Source organism: Eschrichtius robustus, chromosome 15 (genome assembly GCF_028021215.1).
Source record: "Eschrichtius robustus isolate mEscRob2 chromosome 15, mEscRob2.pri, whole genome shotgun sequence".
Taxonomy (NCBI): domain Eukaryota; kingdom Metazoa; phylum Chordata; class Mammalia; order Artiodactyla; family Eschrichtiidae; genus Eschrichtius; species Eschrichtius robustus.
The window spans coordinates 45977757-45996669 of record NC_090838.1 but is presented as its reverse complement, the minus strand read 5'-3'; the positions used below and the strand labels follow the sequence as shown (position 1 = coordinate 45996669).

The 18913-nt window shown below is 40.2% G+C and overlaps 2 protein-coding genes across 2 annotated transcripts in view; one reads left to right on the top strand and one right to left on the bottom strand.

Annotated features, from left to right (window-relative positions):
* The window catches only part of TSPYL6 (TSPY like 6), a 41131-nt gene extending 34596 nt beyond the window's left edge, over positions 1-6535 (top strand). The window contains 3 exon segments of the mRNA XM_068565116.1: positions 5466-5899; positions 5902-5955; positions 5958-6535. Of these exon segments, the coding sequence (XP_068421217.1) occupies positions 5466-5899; positions 5902-5955; positions 5958-6535 (1066 nt within the window).
* The window catches only part of ACYP2 (acylphosphatase 2), a 179760-nt gene that overhangs the window by 37343 nt on the left and 123504 nt on the right, over positions 1-18913 (bottom strand). The gene's annotated exons all lie outside the window — the stretch shown is intronic.

The following is an 18913-nucleotide window of genomic DNA, read 5'->3' as shown; positions in this document are numbered from 1 at the left end:
TGAGTGCTGTAGTGGTAGAAAATGATTAAATCATAATTATTAACTTTCCCAGAGTAACTCATTACCCACACCCTGGTAACTCAAATATTTTCTCCCTACTTCTATACTTATATGCTATTTCTAAGAGGCAATAGAGATGACTGCAGCTATAAAGCTGCTTGGTTAATCACTCAAAGCTTCTTTTTTACCATTTCCTTTGCAAACACAGCTTAATGGTCTTTCTATGGGAAACAGAGGAAATTAACAAAGTGTACATCTCCTTCTCTTGTCTACCAACATTCTTTTGAGTCTTAAGTACCGAGGCCCTCAGCTTTCTAAACTGGGTGGCCTAGCCCAAAGAACAATATTTCTGTATGCTAAGTCACTAAACAAACACACTTGTTTAAAGAATTTAGGTCAAGAATGAGAGATTCCTTTCAAAACAAGTAAGAACCAAACAATATTTGAGGAGTCAAAGAAAAATAAGACTATACAATTCACAGGCTCTCTTCATTCATCTTATATTAAGTTTATCTTTTAAAACATCATGCTGTTTCTGTTTCCCAGAGAATTTAAACACTTCACAATTCTGTGATGTGCGGATTTGTGGCTAAACTGTACTCTTCCCCAAAAGCCATCTTCTTTCTTTACTCATATTTCTTCTTTTCTTCCCTTTTTCTTTCTCTTTCTCTCCCTCCCCCTTCCCTCTTTCTGCCTCTGGTTGACTAGATATTTCTGAGATTTTGTAGTAGCTCCCCTTACTCCCCTTAAAACATTTTTTTATAGGCAGAATGTTTCAAGCCCAAAGTTAAAATCATATTTTGTTCTTTTCAGTAGTTTCTCGTCCATACTCTAGGACACAAGCAGAATGAAAGACTCCGAAAAAGAATAACATTTCGCACTGAACTCAAAAAGTATTATCACTACTCACTTTCCAATTTTCAAAAACATATACATTCCTTGTTTTTGATCAGCTAACATATGTGTGATTTTCTTCTGCACACTTTAAGAAAAAATTAGTAAAATACAGGCTCTGTGACATTAAGTAATATCAAATTCTAAAAGTGTCTGCCTTTTGACTAACTAATTTAGCCAAAGGAGGTGGTGTTATATAATTAACTTTAGCCCTAGAATGCAGACCCAGCTTTAAATCTCCTGGCATCAGTTTAAATCACCTAATACCCTGCATTCTTGCTATTCTCATGTCATTTCTCCCTCATTTCTCAAGGATTTTAGCTCCTGGCTTATTCTCACTTCTTTCTCATCTTATCTCTCAGTGATTTCAATATACACATAAGTGATCCTTCCCACCCAGGCCTCTTGGTACACTGACCTCCCCTGCAATGACCTCGTCCTCAATATGCCTCATTGGAGCCCAAGTTGGATGGAGGAGTAGGGTTCTAACCAATCCCCTGCAGTCCACTCTCAGACCACTATCTCTCATCCTTCTAGCTCACTCTGGTACTTGAATCCAGGGACCCTTCAATTCCCTGGGTCTTCTAATCCATTGACCAGGCCACCTTTTCACTGCCCCCCATCCCTATATGTCCTTTACTCCTCTAGCTTAGATTATAATCATTCTCTTTCCCTTCTTGCTTCAGCTCTGACTAAATCCAACTCTGCTTACTCATGCTGCACCTGTAAACTGAATGTGGCTGAAGAGAAATTCACAACCATGCCGATGTGCCTCACTTCAAATTCATGATCTTAATGCTGTGTGACAATCATACCATATGTCGTAGTCTAGTCACTCTTTGATTCTCTAGAAAACTATTTCCTACCCCTCTCTCCCCAGATTCCCACTGCCTCATCCTCTCTCCCTCTCACTTGAGTTGAATCTTGCTTTCTCCTTTACTGAGAACACTGAAGCAAACAGAAGAGAATTTCATAGACTCCGTCATCACTTCTACCCACCAACCAGCAACTACACCCTCATACTTTGCCTTCTGGTTCCCATAGGTGAACTTGTCATGCTCCTATTAAAGGCTGACTCCTTCTCCCCTACATAGGCACTAGATTCCATCTGCTTTTACCTATTCAAGGACATCCCTCCAATGATTCTCCTTTCTCTTTCCTACATTATTAATTTTTGCTCCCTGCTGAATCATTCGCATCAGCATGCACACATACTTCTTTTTCTCCCATTTTAAAGACATTTTCTTTGACCCACTCTCCCCACCAGCCACCATCCCATTTCTTTGGAGCAAAACATCAAGAGTTGTATATACTTGCTATTTTCACTTTCTGCCTTATGGATTTTCTCTTAAACCCATTACAGTCAAGCTGTCACCCTACCACTCCTCTAAAACTGTTCTTGTCAAGTGATGACTCCATTTATTTCCCTTTTTGGCAAATTCCTCAAAAGAATTATCAATATTCACTGTCTCCAATTTCCTTCCTCCCATTCCCTTTAAAACCTGTTCTGACCTCCATCACTTTTGTTGTAAAATCCATTGGTCAATTCTCGTTTTACTTGGCCTATCAGCACCACGTCACACAGTTGAACACTTCCCTTTATACATTTGGCTTTCAGCGTACTGCACATTTTCAGATTCCCTCCTACTTCACTGGTCTCTCCTTAGTCTCTTACTGGTTCTTCCTCTTCTCCCTGACCTTGTAATTTTGGAGGCCTCAGGGCTTGGTCTATCGCTGCTCACATCCTTGGTGATTTCAGCAAGCTTTAAATACAGCTTTAAATATCATGTATGATGATTATTTCCAAATATGTATCCCCATCCCAGACCTTTCCTGTGCTCCAAACTCCTAATATCCACTTGGTATCTCAACTCTGTTGTCCAACAGTCATCTCAAACTTAACATGTCCAGAAGCAAACTTCTAATTTTCCTGCAAAGATCTGCTCTATCATAACCTTCCCTATCTCTGCTTCTGGCAACTCCATCCTATCAGCTGCTCAGGTCAAAATCCACAGAGTCATCCTTGATTTCTTTCCTTCTCTTATACCCCACATCCAATTCACCATGAAATCATGCTGGCTCTACCATCATACTGTAACCACTATCCACCTCCACTGCTACCACCTGGTCTAAGAAATATCATCTTTCACCTGTATTACTTTGATAGACTCCTAAAAGATCTCCCTACATCTACCATTGGTCCCACACAGTCTATTCTTCACCCAGGAGCCAGAGTGATCCATGCAAAACATGAATCAAATTTTGAGTCCTCTGTTCAAAATCCTGTAGTGGTTTCCCATTTCACTACGAATAAAAGCCAAACTTCTTACAATATCATGTAAGATCCTACTTGATCTGGCCTCTCTCATTCACCCTGCTCCAGTCACACTGATCTCCTTTTTAGTCCTTGAACACCCTAAGCATTGTCCTGTCCTAGGGCCTCTGCTTAGCTCTTCTCTCTTCCTAGAATGCTCTTTTCAGAATATCCACTTAGCTAAATCCCTCATCTTATTTGAATCTTTGCCAAAATTTTACCTTTTCAATGAAGTTTCCTCTGCTCACCCTATTTAAAACGACAATCTGCTCCCCACTCCCTACCCCCAGGACTCTCAATCCCTTTACTCACCTCTACCTATTGTTTCATCCATAGCACTTATCACTTTCTAGTATGTTTCATTTACTTATTATTATTATTATTTATTGTCTTTCTCTTCTGCTAGAAACTCCAAGAGGGAAGAAATCTTTGTTCTGTTTAACAATGTATCCTAAGGGCCTAGAACAGTAGTAGACATGCTACAGGCACACAATAAATATTTATTGAATGTTTAATAAAAAAAGAAATAGATTATATGTTCCTTGAAGGTTAGGTAGTAACTGTATCAAAATCATTTAGCCTCATGCTAACTTTGTAGAAAGATTCTTTTTAAATTCTTGATTCTATTTATTATTTCTATGTCTATTTAGGCCTTTCACTGCATTTCAGTGTTGATGAGTTATACATTTCCATGAATTCATATATTTCATCCAAGTTTGAAAATGTACCGGCATTGGGACTGACATATACACACTACTATATATAAAATAGATAACTAATAAGAACCTGCTGTATAGCACAGGGAACTCTACTCAATACTCTGTAATGGCCTATATGGGAAAAGAATCTAAAAAAAAAAGTGGATACATATATATATAACTGATTCACTTTGCTGTACACCTGAAACTAACACAACATTGTAAATCAACTATACTCCAATAAAAATTTTTAAAAAAAAGAAAAGAAAATGTACTGGCACAAGTCTGTCCAACATGTTCTATTTCCTTAAATCACTATTGTGACTGTATTTTTCATTCCAAATACTGTTTATTCTCTCTCCTTTTATTATTAATCTTTGGTTGATACTCTCTATTGTCTTTCATTAATTTCTCCTCTTCTATTCATCATTACCTCTTCTCTACTTTCTTTGGCTTAACTCTGCTGGTCTTGTACACACTACTCAAGTTACAGTCTGTGATGAGTGAGTGATACAGTGCTCACCAATATTTTCAGTTTCCTTCACCTTCCAATCTCAGGGGAGGATTATATTTCCCTGACCCCTTGAAGCTAGGCAAGGCCATCTGACTAGCTCTGGCCAATGACATACGTCACTTTTAATGGAAACATCTAAAAACCTATGCATGGGGAAAGGATGGTCTCTTCAATAAACACTGCTTGGTCAATCAGATAATCATATGGGAGGAAAAATGAATCTTGACTCCCCTCACACCATTCACAAAAAGCAACTCCAAATGGATTACAGATATAAATGTGAACGATGATAGAAAGGCAAGATTTCTTAAACAGGACACAAAAAGCACTAATCTAAAGGGGAAAATGATAAATTGGAATATATGAAGATTAAAAACTTTTGTTCATTAAAAGGCATCATTAAGATAGTGAAAAAGCAACTCACAGAGGGAGAGGATATATGCAATACACAGATCTGAAAAAGGACTTGTATCTAGCATGTATAATGCTTTCCTACAAATCAACATGAAAAATATAGAACACGCAATGGGGAGAAGACTCCGATACTTCACAAAAAGAGAATATCCAAATGGCAAAATCAAAACCACATGAAAAGCTTCCCAATTTCTTAGACACTGGGTAAATGCAAATTAAAACCACCGTGTAACACCATCACACATACAGCAGAATAATCCGAATAAAAAGGATGGCAGAAGCCACAGAAATAGACTCTATGAGACCGAGAGCGGGTGCCGAGAGACTGAGGGGTGAGTATCGGGAAACTGAAGGGTGGGCTGCGCAACAGGCTGGTTTGCATGAGTAAGTCTTCGGTTAGGAAAAGAGATGCCAGCAAACAGCTGGTCAGGCTGCTACCAACATAAGCGTCCCTAATGGGGCCCAGGGGATCCCTCTCCCCCAAATCCGCAACCTCACTACTCCCAACCATGCCCCGGGTGACCTGGACCCACAGCAGCGCCAGAAGCTTCTAGAGGAAAGCAAGATGACGCAGGTGATGGTGGAGACGAGTAAGGGCAACTTGGAGATCAAAGCACTCCCACCGCCCCAGCTTCCGGTGGAGGGGGGAGCACCCTGCCCCCCAGAGCCCCACGGGCTGCGGCCCTACTCCCCAGATCCCAGTCGCTGGGGGTCGCGACCACGGAGCGGCCGAAGCGGGGCGGGAGGAGGTCGTGCCACCCGGGGAGGACGTGGAAGCAGCCTCTGCCTCTGCGGCAGCAGACAGCAGCCTGAAAAATGGCTTTCAGCGTGCAACTGGTGGGGAGAAGGCCCTAGAAACCTGTGGCACCGAGCGGTCGGGGTCTGAGCTGATGATGACTGGGGCGAAGGCCGCGGAAGCGAAGACTGAAAGGGGCACCATCTTCTCAGAAGCAGTGGACGAGGAGGAGAGGGTTGAAGTGGAGGAGAAGCCAGTGGGTGAGGAAATGGAAGTGGTGGAGGAGCACAGAGGGGTAAACGAGGTGAAGGACGAGGCAAGGCACCGGCCCAGAATGAGGGTCTCCACCTGAATCCCCTGGAGGCCATCCAGCTGGAACTGCACACCCTCAGGCTGACCGGGCCTTCCTCCAGTTCGGGCGCAATTTTGGGCGCATGCGTCAACACTACCTACAGTGGAGGCACATCCCGGGCTTCTGAGTCACTACCGTTCGGAACCACCCACAGCTATCTGCCCTGATTAGAGGCAGAGATGCAGAGATGTTCACGTACGTAGCGAATTAGGAGGTGAAGGAACTCAGACATCCTAGGATGGGGTGCAAGTTCAAGTTCTTCTTTCGAAGAAACCCATAATTCTTCTTTCGAAGAAACAACTGGACTGTGAAGGAATACGAGGTCAGATCCTCTGGGCACGTGGTGTTTCTTTCCACTCCGATCATATGGCACCCGGGCCATGAACTCCAGGCCTTCCTTCGTAGGAACCAAGACCTCATGTGCAGCTTCTTTGCCTGGTTTTCAGACCACAGCCTTCCAGAGTCTGACAGGATTGCTGAGATTATCAAAGAGGACCTCTGACCAACTCCACTGCAATACTACCTATGGGATGAAGGAGCCCATAGGGCTAGACTTCTCCAGACAAGGGAGCCAGTGGAGATACCCAGGCCCTTTGGATTCCAATCTGGTTAACCTTTGCTCTTGGAAATACTCCCACGCAGGTCCCCTACCACCTCCTGCCGGACCTAGGCCTTAGCAACTGCAAGGGTGTGCCTTTGGCTGATTTTGTGCTCACCTTTCTGCACCTTCCCTCCACTGGACATTCAGCTCTCCCAGCTTTCAAGATTGAGACCTTCGTGGCTATGCTGCTCTACTTCCCCGTGGCGTGCTGTTGTGCATTAACATCACATGCTGCATGGCGGTAGTTCACACTCTTCTAGGCCAAATAGATGATGCTACAGATGGCACTGCCTTTGTCTGCACCGCTTGGACCCTGTTTGTTCCCAAGGCTTCTGGTCTAGTCACTACCATCTGGATTTCCAGCTTTTTTTTTTTTTTAAAACAATTTTTTTTTTTTTTTTTTTTTTTGGTCTGTGTCGGGTCTTCGTTTCTGTGCGAGGGCTTTCTCCAGCTGAGGCAAGCGGGGGCCACTCTTCATCGCGGTGCGCGGGCCTCTCACTGCCGCGGCCTCTCCTGTTGCGGAGCACAGGCTCCAGACGCGCAGGCTCAGTAGTTGTGGCTCACGGGCCTAGTTGCTCCGCGGCATGTGGGATCCTCCCAGACCAGGGCTTGAACCTGTGTCCCCTGCATTGGCAGGCAGACTCTCAACCACTGCGCCACCAGGGAAGCCCCTCCAGCTATTTTTAAGAGCCCGTTTTACTCATTCTGCTCCGCACATGGCGTGTGGACAATTGCTGGGCATTAATAAAGTCAAGAGAGAGAAGCAGTGGGCTGCTTGGTCTCTGGTTTATGCCACTCTGTTGCTCTTCCTGCTTCTCCGATCACCTAATGCTGCCTGCTACTGGCTACACCCACCCCCTTAGGCTGCCGCCTGCTGGATGAACATTTTCTAGACCATTGTCAGCTCCACTTTCTGGTTTTTGGTAAACAAGGATCTTCAGAACTGGTGGTAGACCCAGGCTTCCTGCCATCATATAAAAGACCTTTCTGTTTCTCCCCTAAAAGACCTCAATTCCTCACCATCACTCAGGAACCCTACTGACTGTCAGGCAAGTGGTTGAGGTGACAAGTTAGACCCTATTTGCATGGCAAGGATAATGATGGTGTCCTTGCTAAGTACCAGGCTTTCTCAGCCTCAACCAGTGAAGCCATACAAAAGTTAGGTACTTTTATTTGTCTCCCTTCCTCATCCTGAATATGAAGAAGTGCCAGCAGTGCCAGGGTAGGTGTACAGTTTCTCTTCTATTTCTCATCTCCCTCTCTTTCTCATATCACTTCTATCTCTTTTTAAAAAGTGGTAGCTCAGAAGCATCTGCAGAAGCAGGCTTTTCGGTTTAACTTGGCTCTTTATCATTTCCAGAGGCAGAGAGATGGTCCTGTAAAGGAGACTACCAGAGCTCTTAGTCCCTCTCTGCCTTCTTCCCAGCCCTCACCCATCTATAGCAATGCCTAGTTGGTTTAAAGAAAGACATACCTGGAATGAATGGATGGAAGAACTAAAGAGATTGTGATGGATGCCCGCCCTGAGAAGGAAAACTGAACAGACGGCCAGAGACAGAAATGAGCCAGGGGAAATATGGGCCTAGAATAAACACAGGGTTGACTGAGAGCCTGCAAGGAAGGGATACCTTCTCTTGTCAGTGGTGATAGGAGGAGAAGTACTTTTCTCAGGATTGGGATGGGAGAATTGAACGTGGTTGAAGTGCTAACTATGTTGCCGAAAGATGGTTTTTTTAAAGAAATACAACCAATGCAACTTTGTGTGTTTTATGTAGAAAATTAATACCATGCCCTTAATTTCACTAGTATTTAGTAAAACCTTATTACTTTCTCTGTTTCTGTTTACTGGGAAGATGTGGTTGTATAGATTTTCTTTTGCTTTCAGTTAGGAACATTTGGAAGAATGTTAATTTCTTTCTGGTACAATATGGAGACTTTTTGTGAATATTCATACAGTTTTCAACTCGTTTCTGTTAAAACTGTATCTTTAGAAGTATAATTTGAATAACTTGGTCTTATCAGACTCTGAAGACTTTGGGAACTGTTGTCTTTATGGAAAAATAACCTACAAAAAAATTGTGGCTCTGATTGTCTTGACAATCCACCCTGGTAACAACTTAGTAATTGATGTATCTCTTTTCCTAAATGGCAAAAATACTTGTGAGATTGCTCTGTAAAATTGGAAGTGTACCATTGGCATATTTATCTTTCCTTATATGCACCTTGGTAAAATAAATGCACGTCAGTGTGGAAAAAAAACAAAACTAAACTAAAAGGATGAAAAATAACAAGGGTGGAAAAATACACAGAGAAACCAGAATGCTCATACACTGCTAGTGGAAGAGTAGCTTAGTACAGCTACTTTAGAAAATTGTTTGGCAGTATCTGTACACACCCTCTGATCCAGTTCTGGGAATATACCCAACAGAAATACATGCATTGCATATATATGCATATACATGCATAAAAGTGTTTATAACAGCACAATTCTAAGAGCAGGGACTGCCCCAGCATCCATCAACAGTAGGAAAAATAAGTTTTGAAATACTCACACAATGGAATACTATGAGAAATAAAAAAACTGCCTACGTGCAATAATGTGAATGAATCTCACAAACATGAGGTTGGATGAAGGAAGCCGGTCACAAGAGTACATGCTGTGTAATTCCATTTATATATGAATTTTAAGAACAGGTAAAACTAATCTATGGTGGTAGAAGTTGGAATAGTGGTTACTACCAAGAACAGTGAAGAGTCTGAGATTTTACCCTGCTTACAAACTATTATGTTCCCTGCCTAGTTAACAGCTGCTGAGTCAAGAGACAAAGAACCTTACAACTCAATAGCCAGTGTCAGTATTGCAGCAGCTTCTTGAGCCCTACTTCCTAATTATGCAACATGAAGAAAGTCAGGTGACACCTGCACACACGCTGGGTTGCATTACAGGAGAGGAACCCTGAGTTTGGGTAACCTCAGTTTTATAATGGGAAGTAAACATGCCTACCCTTTGCTTTGAAGGGAGACATCTTTAACATACTAAACAGTATAATAACGGACAATAATAAGAGACACAATCTCTATTTTTTCAAGACTTAAGCAAAACTGCCCTTTTCTCTGGAGAAAAACACTCTCTCTTGTCTTCCAAGGCTATTCAAATAAACTTGAAAGGGTACTCTGAACAAAGGCAGGTGGTATCTCTGCTCACAAGATGTGCAGAAGTATCAGAGACCCATGATAATTGTCTCCCAACAGTTGTGGGGTGGGGGCGGTACCTACTGGCTGGAAGGGAGGATGATGGTGGATTCTGAAGGGCTGGGGATGTCTGTCTTGATCTGGATGCTACATACATGGGTGTATTCAATTTGCAACACTTCATTGAGTTGTACATTTGTGAAACATATTTTTCTATATGTATATTTAATAAAATATGCTTGCTTAAGGAAAAAAAAATTAGGGGATTCCCTGGTGGTGCAGTGGTTGAGAATCTGCCTGCCAATGCAGGGGACATGGGTTCGAGCCCTGGTCTGGGAGGATCCCACATGCCATGGAGCAACTGGGCCCGTGAGCCACAACTACTGAGCCTGCGCATCTGGAGCCTGTGCTCCGCAACGAGAGAGGCCGCGATAGTGAGAGGCCTGCACACTGCGATGAAGAGTGGCCCCTGCTTGCCACAACTAGAGAAAGCCCTCGCACAGAAACGAAGACCCAACACAGCCAAAAATAAATATTAAAAAAAATAAATTAAAGAAAAGAAAAAAAGCACAATACAACAACAAAAAAAGAAAAACAAAAATTAAAAGAAACCCAAAGTAAGCAAAGAAAAATAAAGCAACAAAAACAACAAAAAAATCCCCACCATCTTTCTGGAACTTCAATGCTAGAAAATGACTGGCCAATTTAAAAGTATGTTTCAGATTTTTGGGGGGTAGGCTGTAGGTCCATATATTAGAATTCTAATAGGATCATTTACTATACCACGAATGGTTAAAATCCATTTCCTGGGGGGCGGGGAATTTTTATCTAGGTATGGGCCATCAACCTTTAGTGTTTATATTGCTCCTGATCTTTTTATCAACTGACTTTTATCAGAGTTGAGTTGTAAACAGTTTATTTAATTATGGTTTGTGATGGTTCATTTTCAAAGCTTAGTTCTTCCAGCTAAATAAATGATAAAAGCCAAATATTATTTAGTTCTGTTGTTCAGCAAGGATGATGCTATTTCCGAGATGGCCCCATCACATTCTTGCTTCTTAAGATGGTCTGCATCAAAGTTTCATATCCTTTCTTTTTAGCCCTCCCTCTTTGAGGTATAAATATTTCACTGAGTTAAAAACAGAATTTCAAACTACACCTTTGGCACATGCCATAGAAGACTGCAGTATTAATAGCAACAAAATCTTCTGTAAAACTAAAGAAATCATTTGGTTTGGCTTATTTGAGCAAAACCTTTCCATTTCTGTATATAACAAGGTATTTGGGGACAATAAGGATAATTCAGTGTTGAAAATGGCAGCAGGTTTGTTTTTTTTAACATAAGGAATATAAAAACATGTAATAATATGTAAGATTAACTTATTGCCTTTGAAACATAAGGTAGATTTAATTAGGCTTTTTACAATTCTTACTATCAATTCATATCACACATTATAATTTTAAATGGCATCCATATGGATGGCTTGCCCTGAATTTTCCAATGGCAAAATTTTCTCTTTGCTATTGGTAGCTAGAAGCATAAGAGATGCAGGATACTTTGATTTATGTAAAGGAGTCTAAAATTCAAGTTTAGTCTGTCTTACCAAAATAGATGAGGATGGGAAAGGTGGTAGGTGGGATTTTTAAATTTAGCATTAAACTAGAGTCTAGAGCATTAAACTAATAGTGCACTGAGTTATAAGTTGGGGCACCTGGGTTCTAAAGGGCTCTGCTGTAAACTAGGCAAACCAATTAATTCTAAAGACACAGTTTTCCTCATCGTTTTAGTAACAAGTTTGAAGCATCATTTCTTCTAAATCTGAAGATTTACTTACCCCTTAAATATAAGCTTTCCCCAAGGTTCTGTGGCCTCCCCCTGGCTTACTTTATCTCTGCTCTTCCTGGGTGACCTTAGCCACTTCCAGAGCTTCTGCCATCACCTTTGAGAAAATGACTCAAATTGGAATCTCCAACTCTTACTCTAAGATCAGGGTTTGACGTGTCCTTTTGCACAATGTTTCCAGAATTGCTCTCTTCCTTTCCATATCTATTTTTACTTCAACATCTCTTGTTGAAGACATTACTAAAAATCTCTAGGCTTCCCTTCCTGAATCTGATCTTTCTCTTCCCATCATTCACACTACTGACAAAGTGATCTAATCCCTTTTGTACAAATATCCTTGTCAACACACCACTCCCTGCAAAAGGAAGTCCTAACACCCTACTATTGCATTCAAGGTCAGCTACAGCCAAGTCCCTCCCTAACATTCTTGCCAGTGTCTACTCACATTGGAGTCCTTGCTATTCCTCAAGCAGCCCATGCACTGTCTTGCCTCTGTGCCTTTGCTCATGATGTTCCCTCATCTTGGATTCTCTTCCCTACCTCCTTATCTTTGGAAATCCTACCATTCCTTCTAAATTCAATTCAAATGTCATCTCCTCTAAATAACCTCTAAAACCTCCTACTTCCCATAGCATTTTATTTCATACAAGTTTATATTTAAGTTAGTTCTTTATATGTGTTAGTAGTGTAGATAAGTCTTTGTCTCCCAATTTTAAGTTATTTAAGGGCCAAGATCATGTTTAGGTATCTTTTTCTTCTGTGATGAGTAAGACACAGTCCCTGTCTTCAAGTAGCCTACAGTCTTGCGTGGGAGCCAATGTACAGTGTAAGAAATGCTAAAATAAGTGCAAGCATAGAGTGCTATGGGGCCATATAAGAGGACTATTCTGCCCCCCCTCACCCCGAAGTTAGGAATATTACGGAAGGCATATATTATAAAAGGTGGCTTTTAAGTTCCTCTCTAGACACCATACTAGAGTATAAGCTTCTTCACAGTATGGAATCTATTTTTTCATCTATATATCATTAAGGATATATATTTTATGTCTAGTACAAATTAGGCACTCCAAAATTACTTAATGAATGTGTAAGTAAAAGATGCCTGAGTCCTTTATAGCTCTAAATGTGTAGAGTATGAATCATATTAGTCTTTTGTAGTGGTTTATTCCACTTATTGGTGGGAAATGGTAAAAAAATAATTGGCTACTGAAAACCTAATTTAAAAAAGGTAATAACATATTTTTAGGCTTGAGGTTTTAGGTAAGTGTTAATTGCCATGCCTGCCCAAATAATTCCCAAGAAAGAGGAGCCAGGGCAGACTTCAGTCAAATCCTTACAAGTACCTTAGTTCTAAGTCTCAGAAAGGAGGCTATGTCGATAACTGAGCTGTTTTGCAATTATAGATCCAAATTGAGTAAAAATTGTGATATTTGTTCCTTGACCTCTAATTTCATGTAATTTAAAGAAAAACAACAGGCTGTATTATGGCCCTTAACAATAGGCTATACTAATAATAGCTCTCATTTTTTAAGGGCTTACATCATGGTACCACTGTGCTAAGCACTTCATGTGCATTATTCTCTTCTTATACAACTCTACAAGGTATTCCTGACTCCATTTGCAGATTAGGAAAACAGGACTCAGTTGAGATTATGTTACTTGTGTTCAGTCAGTCAGCCAGGCAGTGGTAAAGCCAGGACTCAAACCCAGGTCTGACTCCAGAGTCTAGTAACTATAAATGGATAGAAATACTATCTTGTTTTACCGTAGAAAATAATTTGCCAAATGGCTACGATTTTTCCCATTTGTATACAAATTTTCTTAGCATATAAAATGTTTTACTAATTTCTATGTTTATTAAAGTTATGACACATCAAAATCAGAAGTACAGTACTAATAATATAATTGTTTTTTTCCTTTGAAGATTGTAAACATATTATAACCTAATTTCTTTTGATATCTGAATACCACTCACAAATGAATATAAGACACAATGGCATTTATGACACATCTACTGTTGGTTCACATCCCTTTGCTAAAGGCACTGTCACAGCTAAAGCATATTTTCAGGTGTTCAAGTGGCTCCAGCAAGGTTTCGGCTTTAATTCCAGGAGTAACCAGCAGTATTTGGAAGACAATGCACTTTGTCCAAGAAGACCAACTCGCAGAGGTCTTCGGGGTGGGGAAGGGATTATGTCACTGTCTAAAAATCCTTAATAAACTTGGCTCCTCGGCAGTGGGGAAGAATGTAGAGCCAAGCCACACATGTGAGGTCCCAACAATGTGATGAAAAGAAAGGGATAAAATGGGAAAATCTCAAGGAAAATGCACAATGGAAGAGAAAAATAATCATAAGTTTTCAGTGTTAATTTTGTGTACCCAAAAGAACACTGGTGTGAGACCTAAGATACAATGATTTTTAGCTCCAGCTTGTTTTCCAATGTAATTTTGGGACTTCTGGGGGGAAGTGATTGGAATTTATTACTGTGACTGGAGTTTATTACTCATGATGGGAGTGAGGTGGACTAGAAAGTCTTAAGTTTCCTTTTAGAGCTTTGATCTTATCATGCTAGGGAGGCTGCAGATACACACGCCTGGGGCTTCATTATTTAGAAATACGTTTGAACTTAAGAAACAGGTGGATACCTTCTTAACTTGATAAAATATACCCTGGTCCTAAAGTGACCATCAAGCTTACTGGGGCAACAGTAGAGGCATCCCCACTAAAGTCAGGAACAAAGAAGGATGTTCACTTGTCACCACTATTAGCAGTACTGGATGTTAGACAATATGGTTAATAAGAGAAAGGAACCAGAAGTACAGAAATTCAGAGAAGGAAATGAAAACTATCACAACTTGTGATCATTATGGAAAACCTGAGATATTCAACTGAAAAAGTACTGTAAACAAGAAAATTTAGTAAGGTAGCATGATACAGAATTACTATATAGATATCAATACATTTCAGATGAACAAACATAGTGAGTTTAAAGTGAAATGGGGAAAGACTCCATTTACAATAGCAATAATGAAAGATGAAATAGCTAATAAAAAAAACTTTAGAAATGTGTAAGATTTATGAATACAATTTTAAAGCATTCCTGAAGGAGACAAACGGAACAGCATGCCAAGTTCTTAGATAGGAAGTCTCAATCTCATAAAGTTGTTCTTCCTAAGCTAACTTAGAAATGTATTGTAATTACAATAACAAGGCCAAAACTTGAGGAAGGGGTGGGGGAGAGACAAGCAAATTCCAAAATACATTAAAAAAAAGGATGTCAACGAAGCCTCCAAAAATAAATACAAATCAAGGGGGCTATTTCTAACACTTACTAAAATATAAAGCTACAGTAATTAAAAGTGTAGTCCTGACACAAGAATAAACAAATGAATCAATAGGATGGAACAGGAAGTCTAGAAATAGACCCCAATGCATACAGAATTTGGCGTATAAACATGGCATGATAAACATGGCATCTGAAAGTGAGGAAAAGATGGACAACTCAAAAAATTGTCTCGACAACTGGAGAGACATTTTTAATAAAATTAAGTTGGATTCATGCCTCATGCTGTACACCAGGTAAATTCCACAGGAGCAAAGATTTAAATTTTAAAAATACAAAATAGTAAAAATACTATAAGAACACGAAGGAGGGGCTTCCCTGGTGGCGCAGTGGTTGAGAATCTGCCTGCCAACGCAGGGGACACGGGTTCGAGCCCTGGTCTGGGAAGATCCCACATGCCACGGAGCAACTGGGCCCGTGAGCCACAATTACTGAGCCTGCGCGTCTGGAGCCTGCCCCCACTTGCCGCAATTAGAGAAAGCCCTCGCACAGAAACGAAGACCCAACACAGCCATAAATAAATAAATAAAATAAAAAATTAAAAAAAAAAAAAAAAGAATATCTTTAAAAAAAAAAAAACACGAAGGAGAACTTCTTTATTAACTTGGAGTGGGGAGGCCTTTCTATTATTTAAAATCTGGAGGCATAAAGGAAAATATTGATAAATACAACTACTTGAAAAAAGTTTTTAATCTACATGGTAAAAATAAAATCCATAAGAAAGTCAAAAGAAAAATCACAAACTGGAAATGCATAAATTCATAACAAGCAAATTTTAGAATGGTGAGAAAGGATGTATACTAAAGGGCTGCAAATCACTGATTCAGGGATTTGCCAAAGAAGGAAGCTAACTTTGGATTATACAGTTGGCCGTCTGTATCCATGGGTTCCACATCCAAAGATTCAACCAATCACAGATTGAAAATATATATATATATTTAATTCTAGGAAGTTCTAAAAAGCAAAACTTGAATTTGCCACATGCCAGCAACTACTTACATAGCATTTACATTGTAATAGGTATTATAAGTAATGTAGAGATGATTTAAAGTATACAGGAGGACGCGCATAGATTATATGCAAACAGTACACCATTTTATATAAGTGCCTTGAGCATCCTCGGATTTTGGTATCCATGGGGGAGGGGGGTGGTCCTGGAGCCAATCCCACTCAAGTACTGACGGATGACTGTATACTTTACCTAAAGCACCAAGTATATGTCAAATACAATCCTATTTTCCATTTTAACAGAGGAAATCAATAACCACACCACCACTGGGGCAAAATGAGTAGACAAGCCTGCAATTGTCTCAAGGACATCAGTGATGGGCCGGATCACCTCAGGATTACTAAATTCTGTAAGCATATCCTGTTTACCAAACCTGGTGGTTTCCATCCTGTTTGATGCTCTGCTGTAATTGCTGCAGACAGCAGTGACCTCACTGTGAAAGTCATTTCTGTAGTGGTGTGCATGGATTTGCACAGATTAACTCAAATGTTATGAATACGGCAAACCTGCCGTTACCTTCACCAAGCATGCAATGTAGTCATGGTGTCTGCACTTTTGTTAGGCCTGGTATAAATACATAGGTAATTTCTCCCATATACTATCATTTCATCTGAAACATTTTCACACTCTTAACAGCAATACATTTGATTAATAAATCTGGTACTATGGAATATGGTTTATCTCTTGAACAAAAACTTTATTTGATCATTCAAGAGAAGACTATGACTACTTCTTCTTCTCCTGACATAGGTAAGTCTCTATCTCATAGAGGAAAAAATACAAAACCACAAAACTTTTTTGCAATCTCTTCCCCCATTTGACTTCAGATAGAAACAACACAATAATATCAGAGGTTTCAATTAAAGAAGTTTGAGGGAAAGCCCATGGTTATTGCACCTTGAATCTTTTCAGTCAATTTTTTTCAAGTTAGGCCTACCTCTTGAGCACCTGAGAACACATTTCAAATACATGTTATTAATAGAAGGTTTCTTTTTTAGCTTCAATATCACATTTAAAGCAGCTGGAAATTTTAGAACAGTCCAAGAACATACTTGTTATTTCCATGGAAACTTGGATAAGGGTCAGCTGGCTTATGTCATAAATAGTTTCCCATGATATGCCACAATTACAGATTAATTCAACTTATAATAACTGAACTGATTTAATTAAAAATGTTTTTACTCGCAGGCATTTGCCCAGAGGGGATAGGGTGCTTCACTCTGGTACTCCTTGCTCCAAGGGTGAAAAGAATATATTCTTTGGGCCACATCTATGGCACTTGCTCTCCAGCTAGCCAAAGGAAGAGAAAAGAACAAAAATAAAGGCTACCAGATTAAAAGTGAAGATTTTACCAAGAAAAATAAAAAGGTACAAAACCTCTTTACCTCAGTGAGAACAGAAATGCATCCCTTCAGCCTAAATGTTTTCTTTCCAGAATTACTAAAATAAAATAAAGTGCTAGATCTGGGTTCCATGGCAAAAGTAAAAGGTATCTTATTTTGCAGCCTAAGCCACTGAAGCCGGAAAAACACAGGCTGCTTGGTAATAAAAGCCCTAGGTCTAGCCCTCAGGGTTTCTCACTCCTACATCATTGTGTTCCTCACTCCATGTGCGGGAGGGCTGCTCATCTCAGAGCTGCTCGTCTAAATTGCACCCTTTGTGATATAAGCCTCAGTCTTGGGAATTTTCACTTGTTATGGTATTGATGAGGCAGGGGATGCTGCAACGACAAACTGCTGAGGACCAATAAAAATGGGAAAACTAAAAGTTAGAGAATGAGAAAGGTACTGATGTCTTCAGGTGCGCTACAGGAGCTCTGATGAGAGACAACTTTTTCAAGTTATTAGTCAGAAAAAGAAATATCTTTTTTGGAACAGGAGAGTGAGTTCTCTAGGCCACAAAAGTTTTCAAGTTTTACTTTTTTGGGAAAAGGCAATTTTCTTTTATGATACTCTGCTTGCCATGTTTCAGTACACATGTAGACTGATTCCTGAATGAGGTGTGTTTTCCACCATAAATTAATCAACTGATACCTAGTTTTTCACTCTCTTCTTAGTTCAAGTATTGTGACTTCATTCCTCATCTAAAATTTACTTTCTAAAAATACACTACTGAGATATGGTGATACTCCCTTCCCCCAACACTTCTGTGGAGACGCTCAATCCTACCCACCTTCATTAGAATAACCCCAGACCAACATCTTACCTAACCATGGAATTGTCCAAAGAGACTGTATTCACATGCACACCAACTTTTAACTCCTCACAGTTACTCCACCCACTAGCAGATATAACTAGATAAAAATGTTAAATTTCTGCAACTTAAAGTAATAATACTAATGAATAAATTAAAGTCAAGCAACACACTGAGGAGAAATATTTGCCACATACGTAATAGACAAAATTATTATCCAAAATAAATGAAAACTCCCACGAATCAAGAAAAAAAAAGTAAAATACCACAACAAGGACAAAGTACATAATAGGAAACTCATAGAGGAGATACAGATGGTTAATAAACATATGGAAAGATACTCAACTGTATTAATCTGTAAAGATCTAACTTAATCAATAATGAGATTTTTAGGGCTTCCCTGGTGGCGTAGTGCTTAAGAATCCGCCTGCCAATGCAGGGGACACGGGTTCGAGCCCTGGTCTGGGAAGATCCCACATGCCACGGAGCAACTGGGCCCGTGAGCCACAATTACTGAGCCTGCGCTCTACAGCCCGCGAGCCACAACTACTGAGCCCACGTGCCACAACTACTGAGCCCGTGCACCACAACTACTGAGCCTGTGAGCCACAACTACTGAAGCCCGCGCACCTAGACCCATGCTCTGCAACAAGAGAAGCCACCACAATGAGAAGTCCGTGCACCGCAACGAAGAGTAGCCCCCACTCGCCTCAACTAGAGAAAGCCCACGCACAGCAACAAAAACCCAACACAGCCAAAAATAAATAAATAAGTAAATAAATTTATTTTTAAAAAATGAAAAAAAAAAA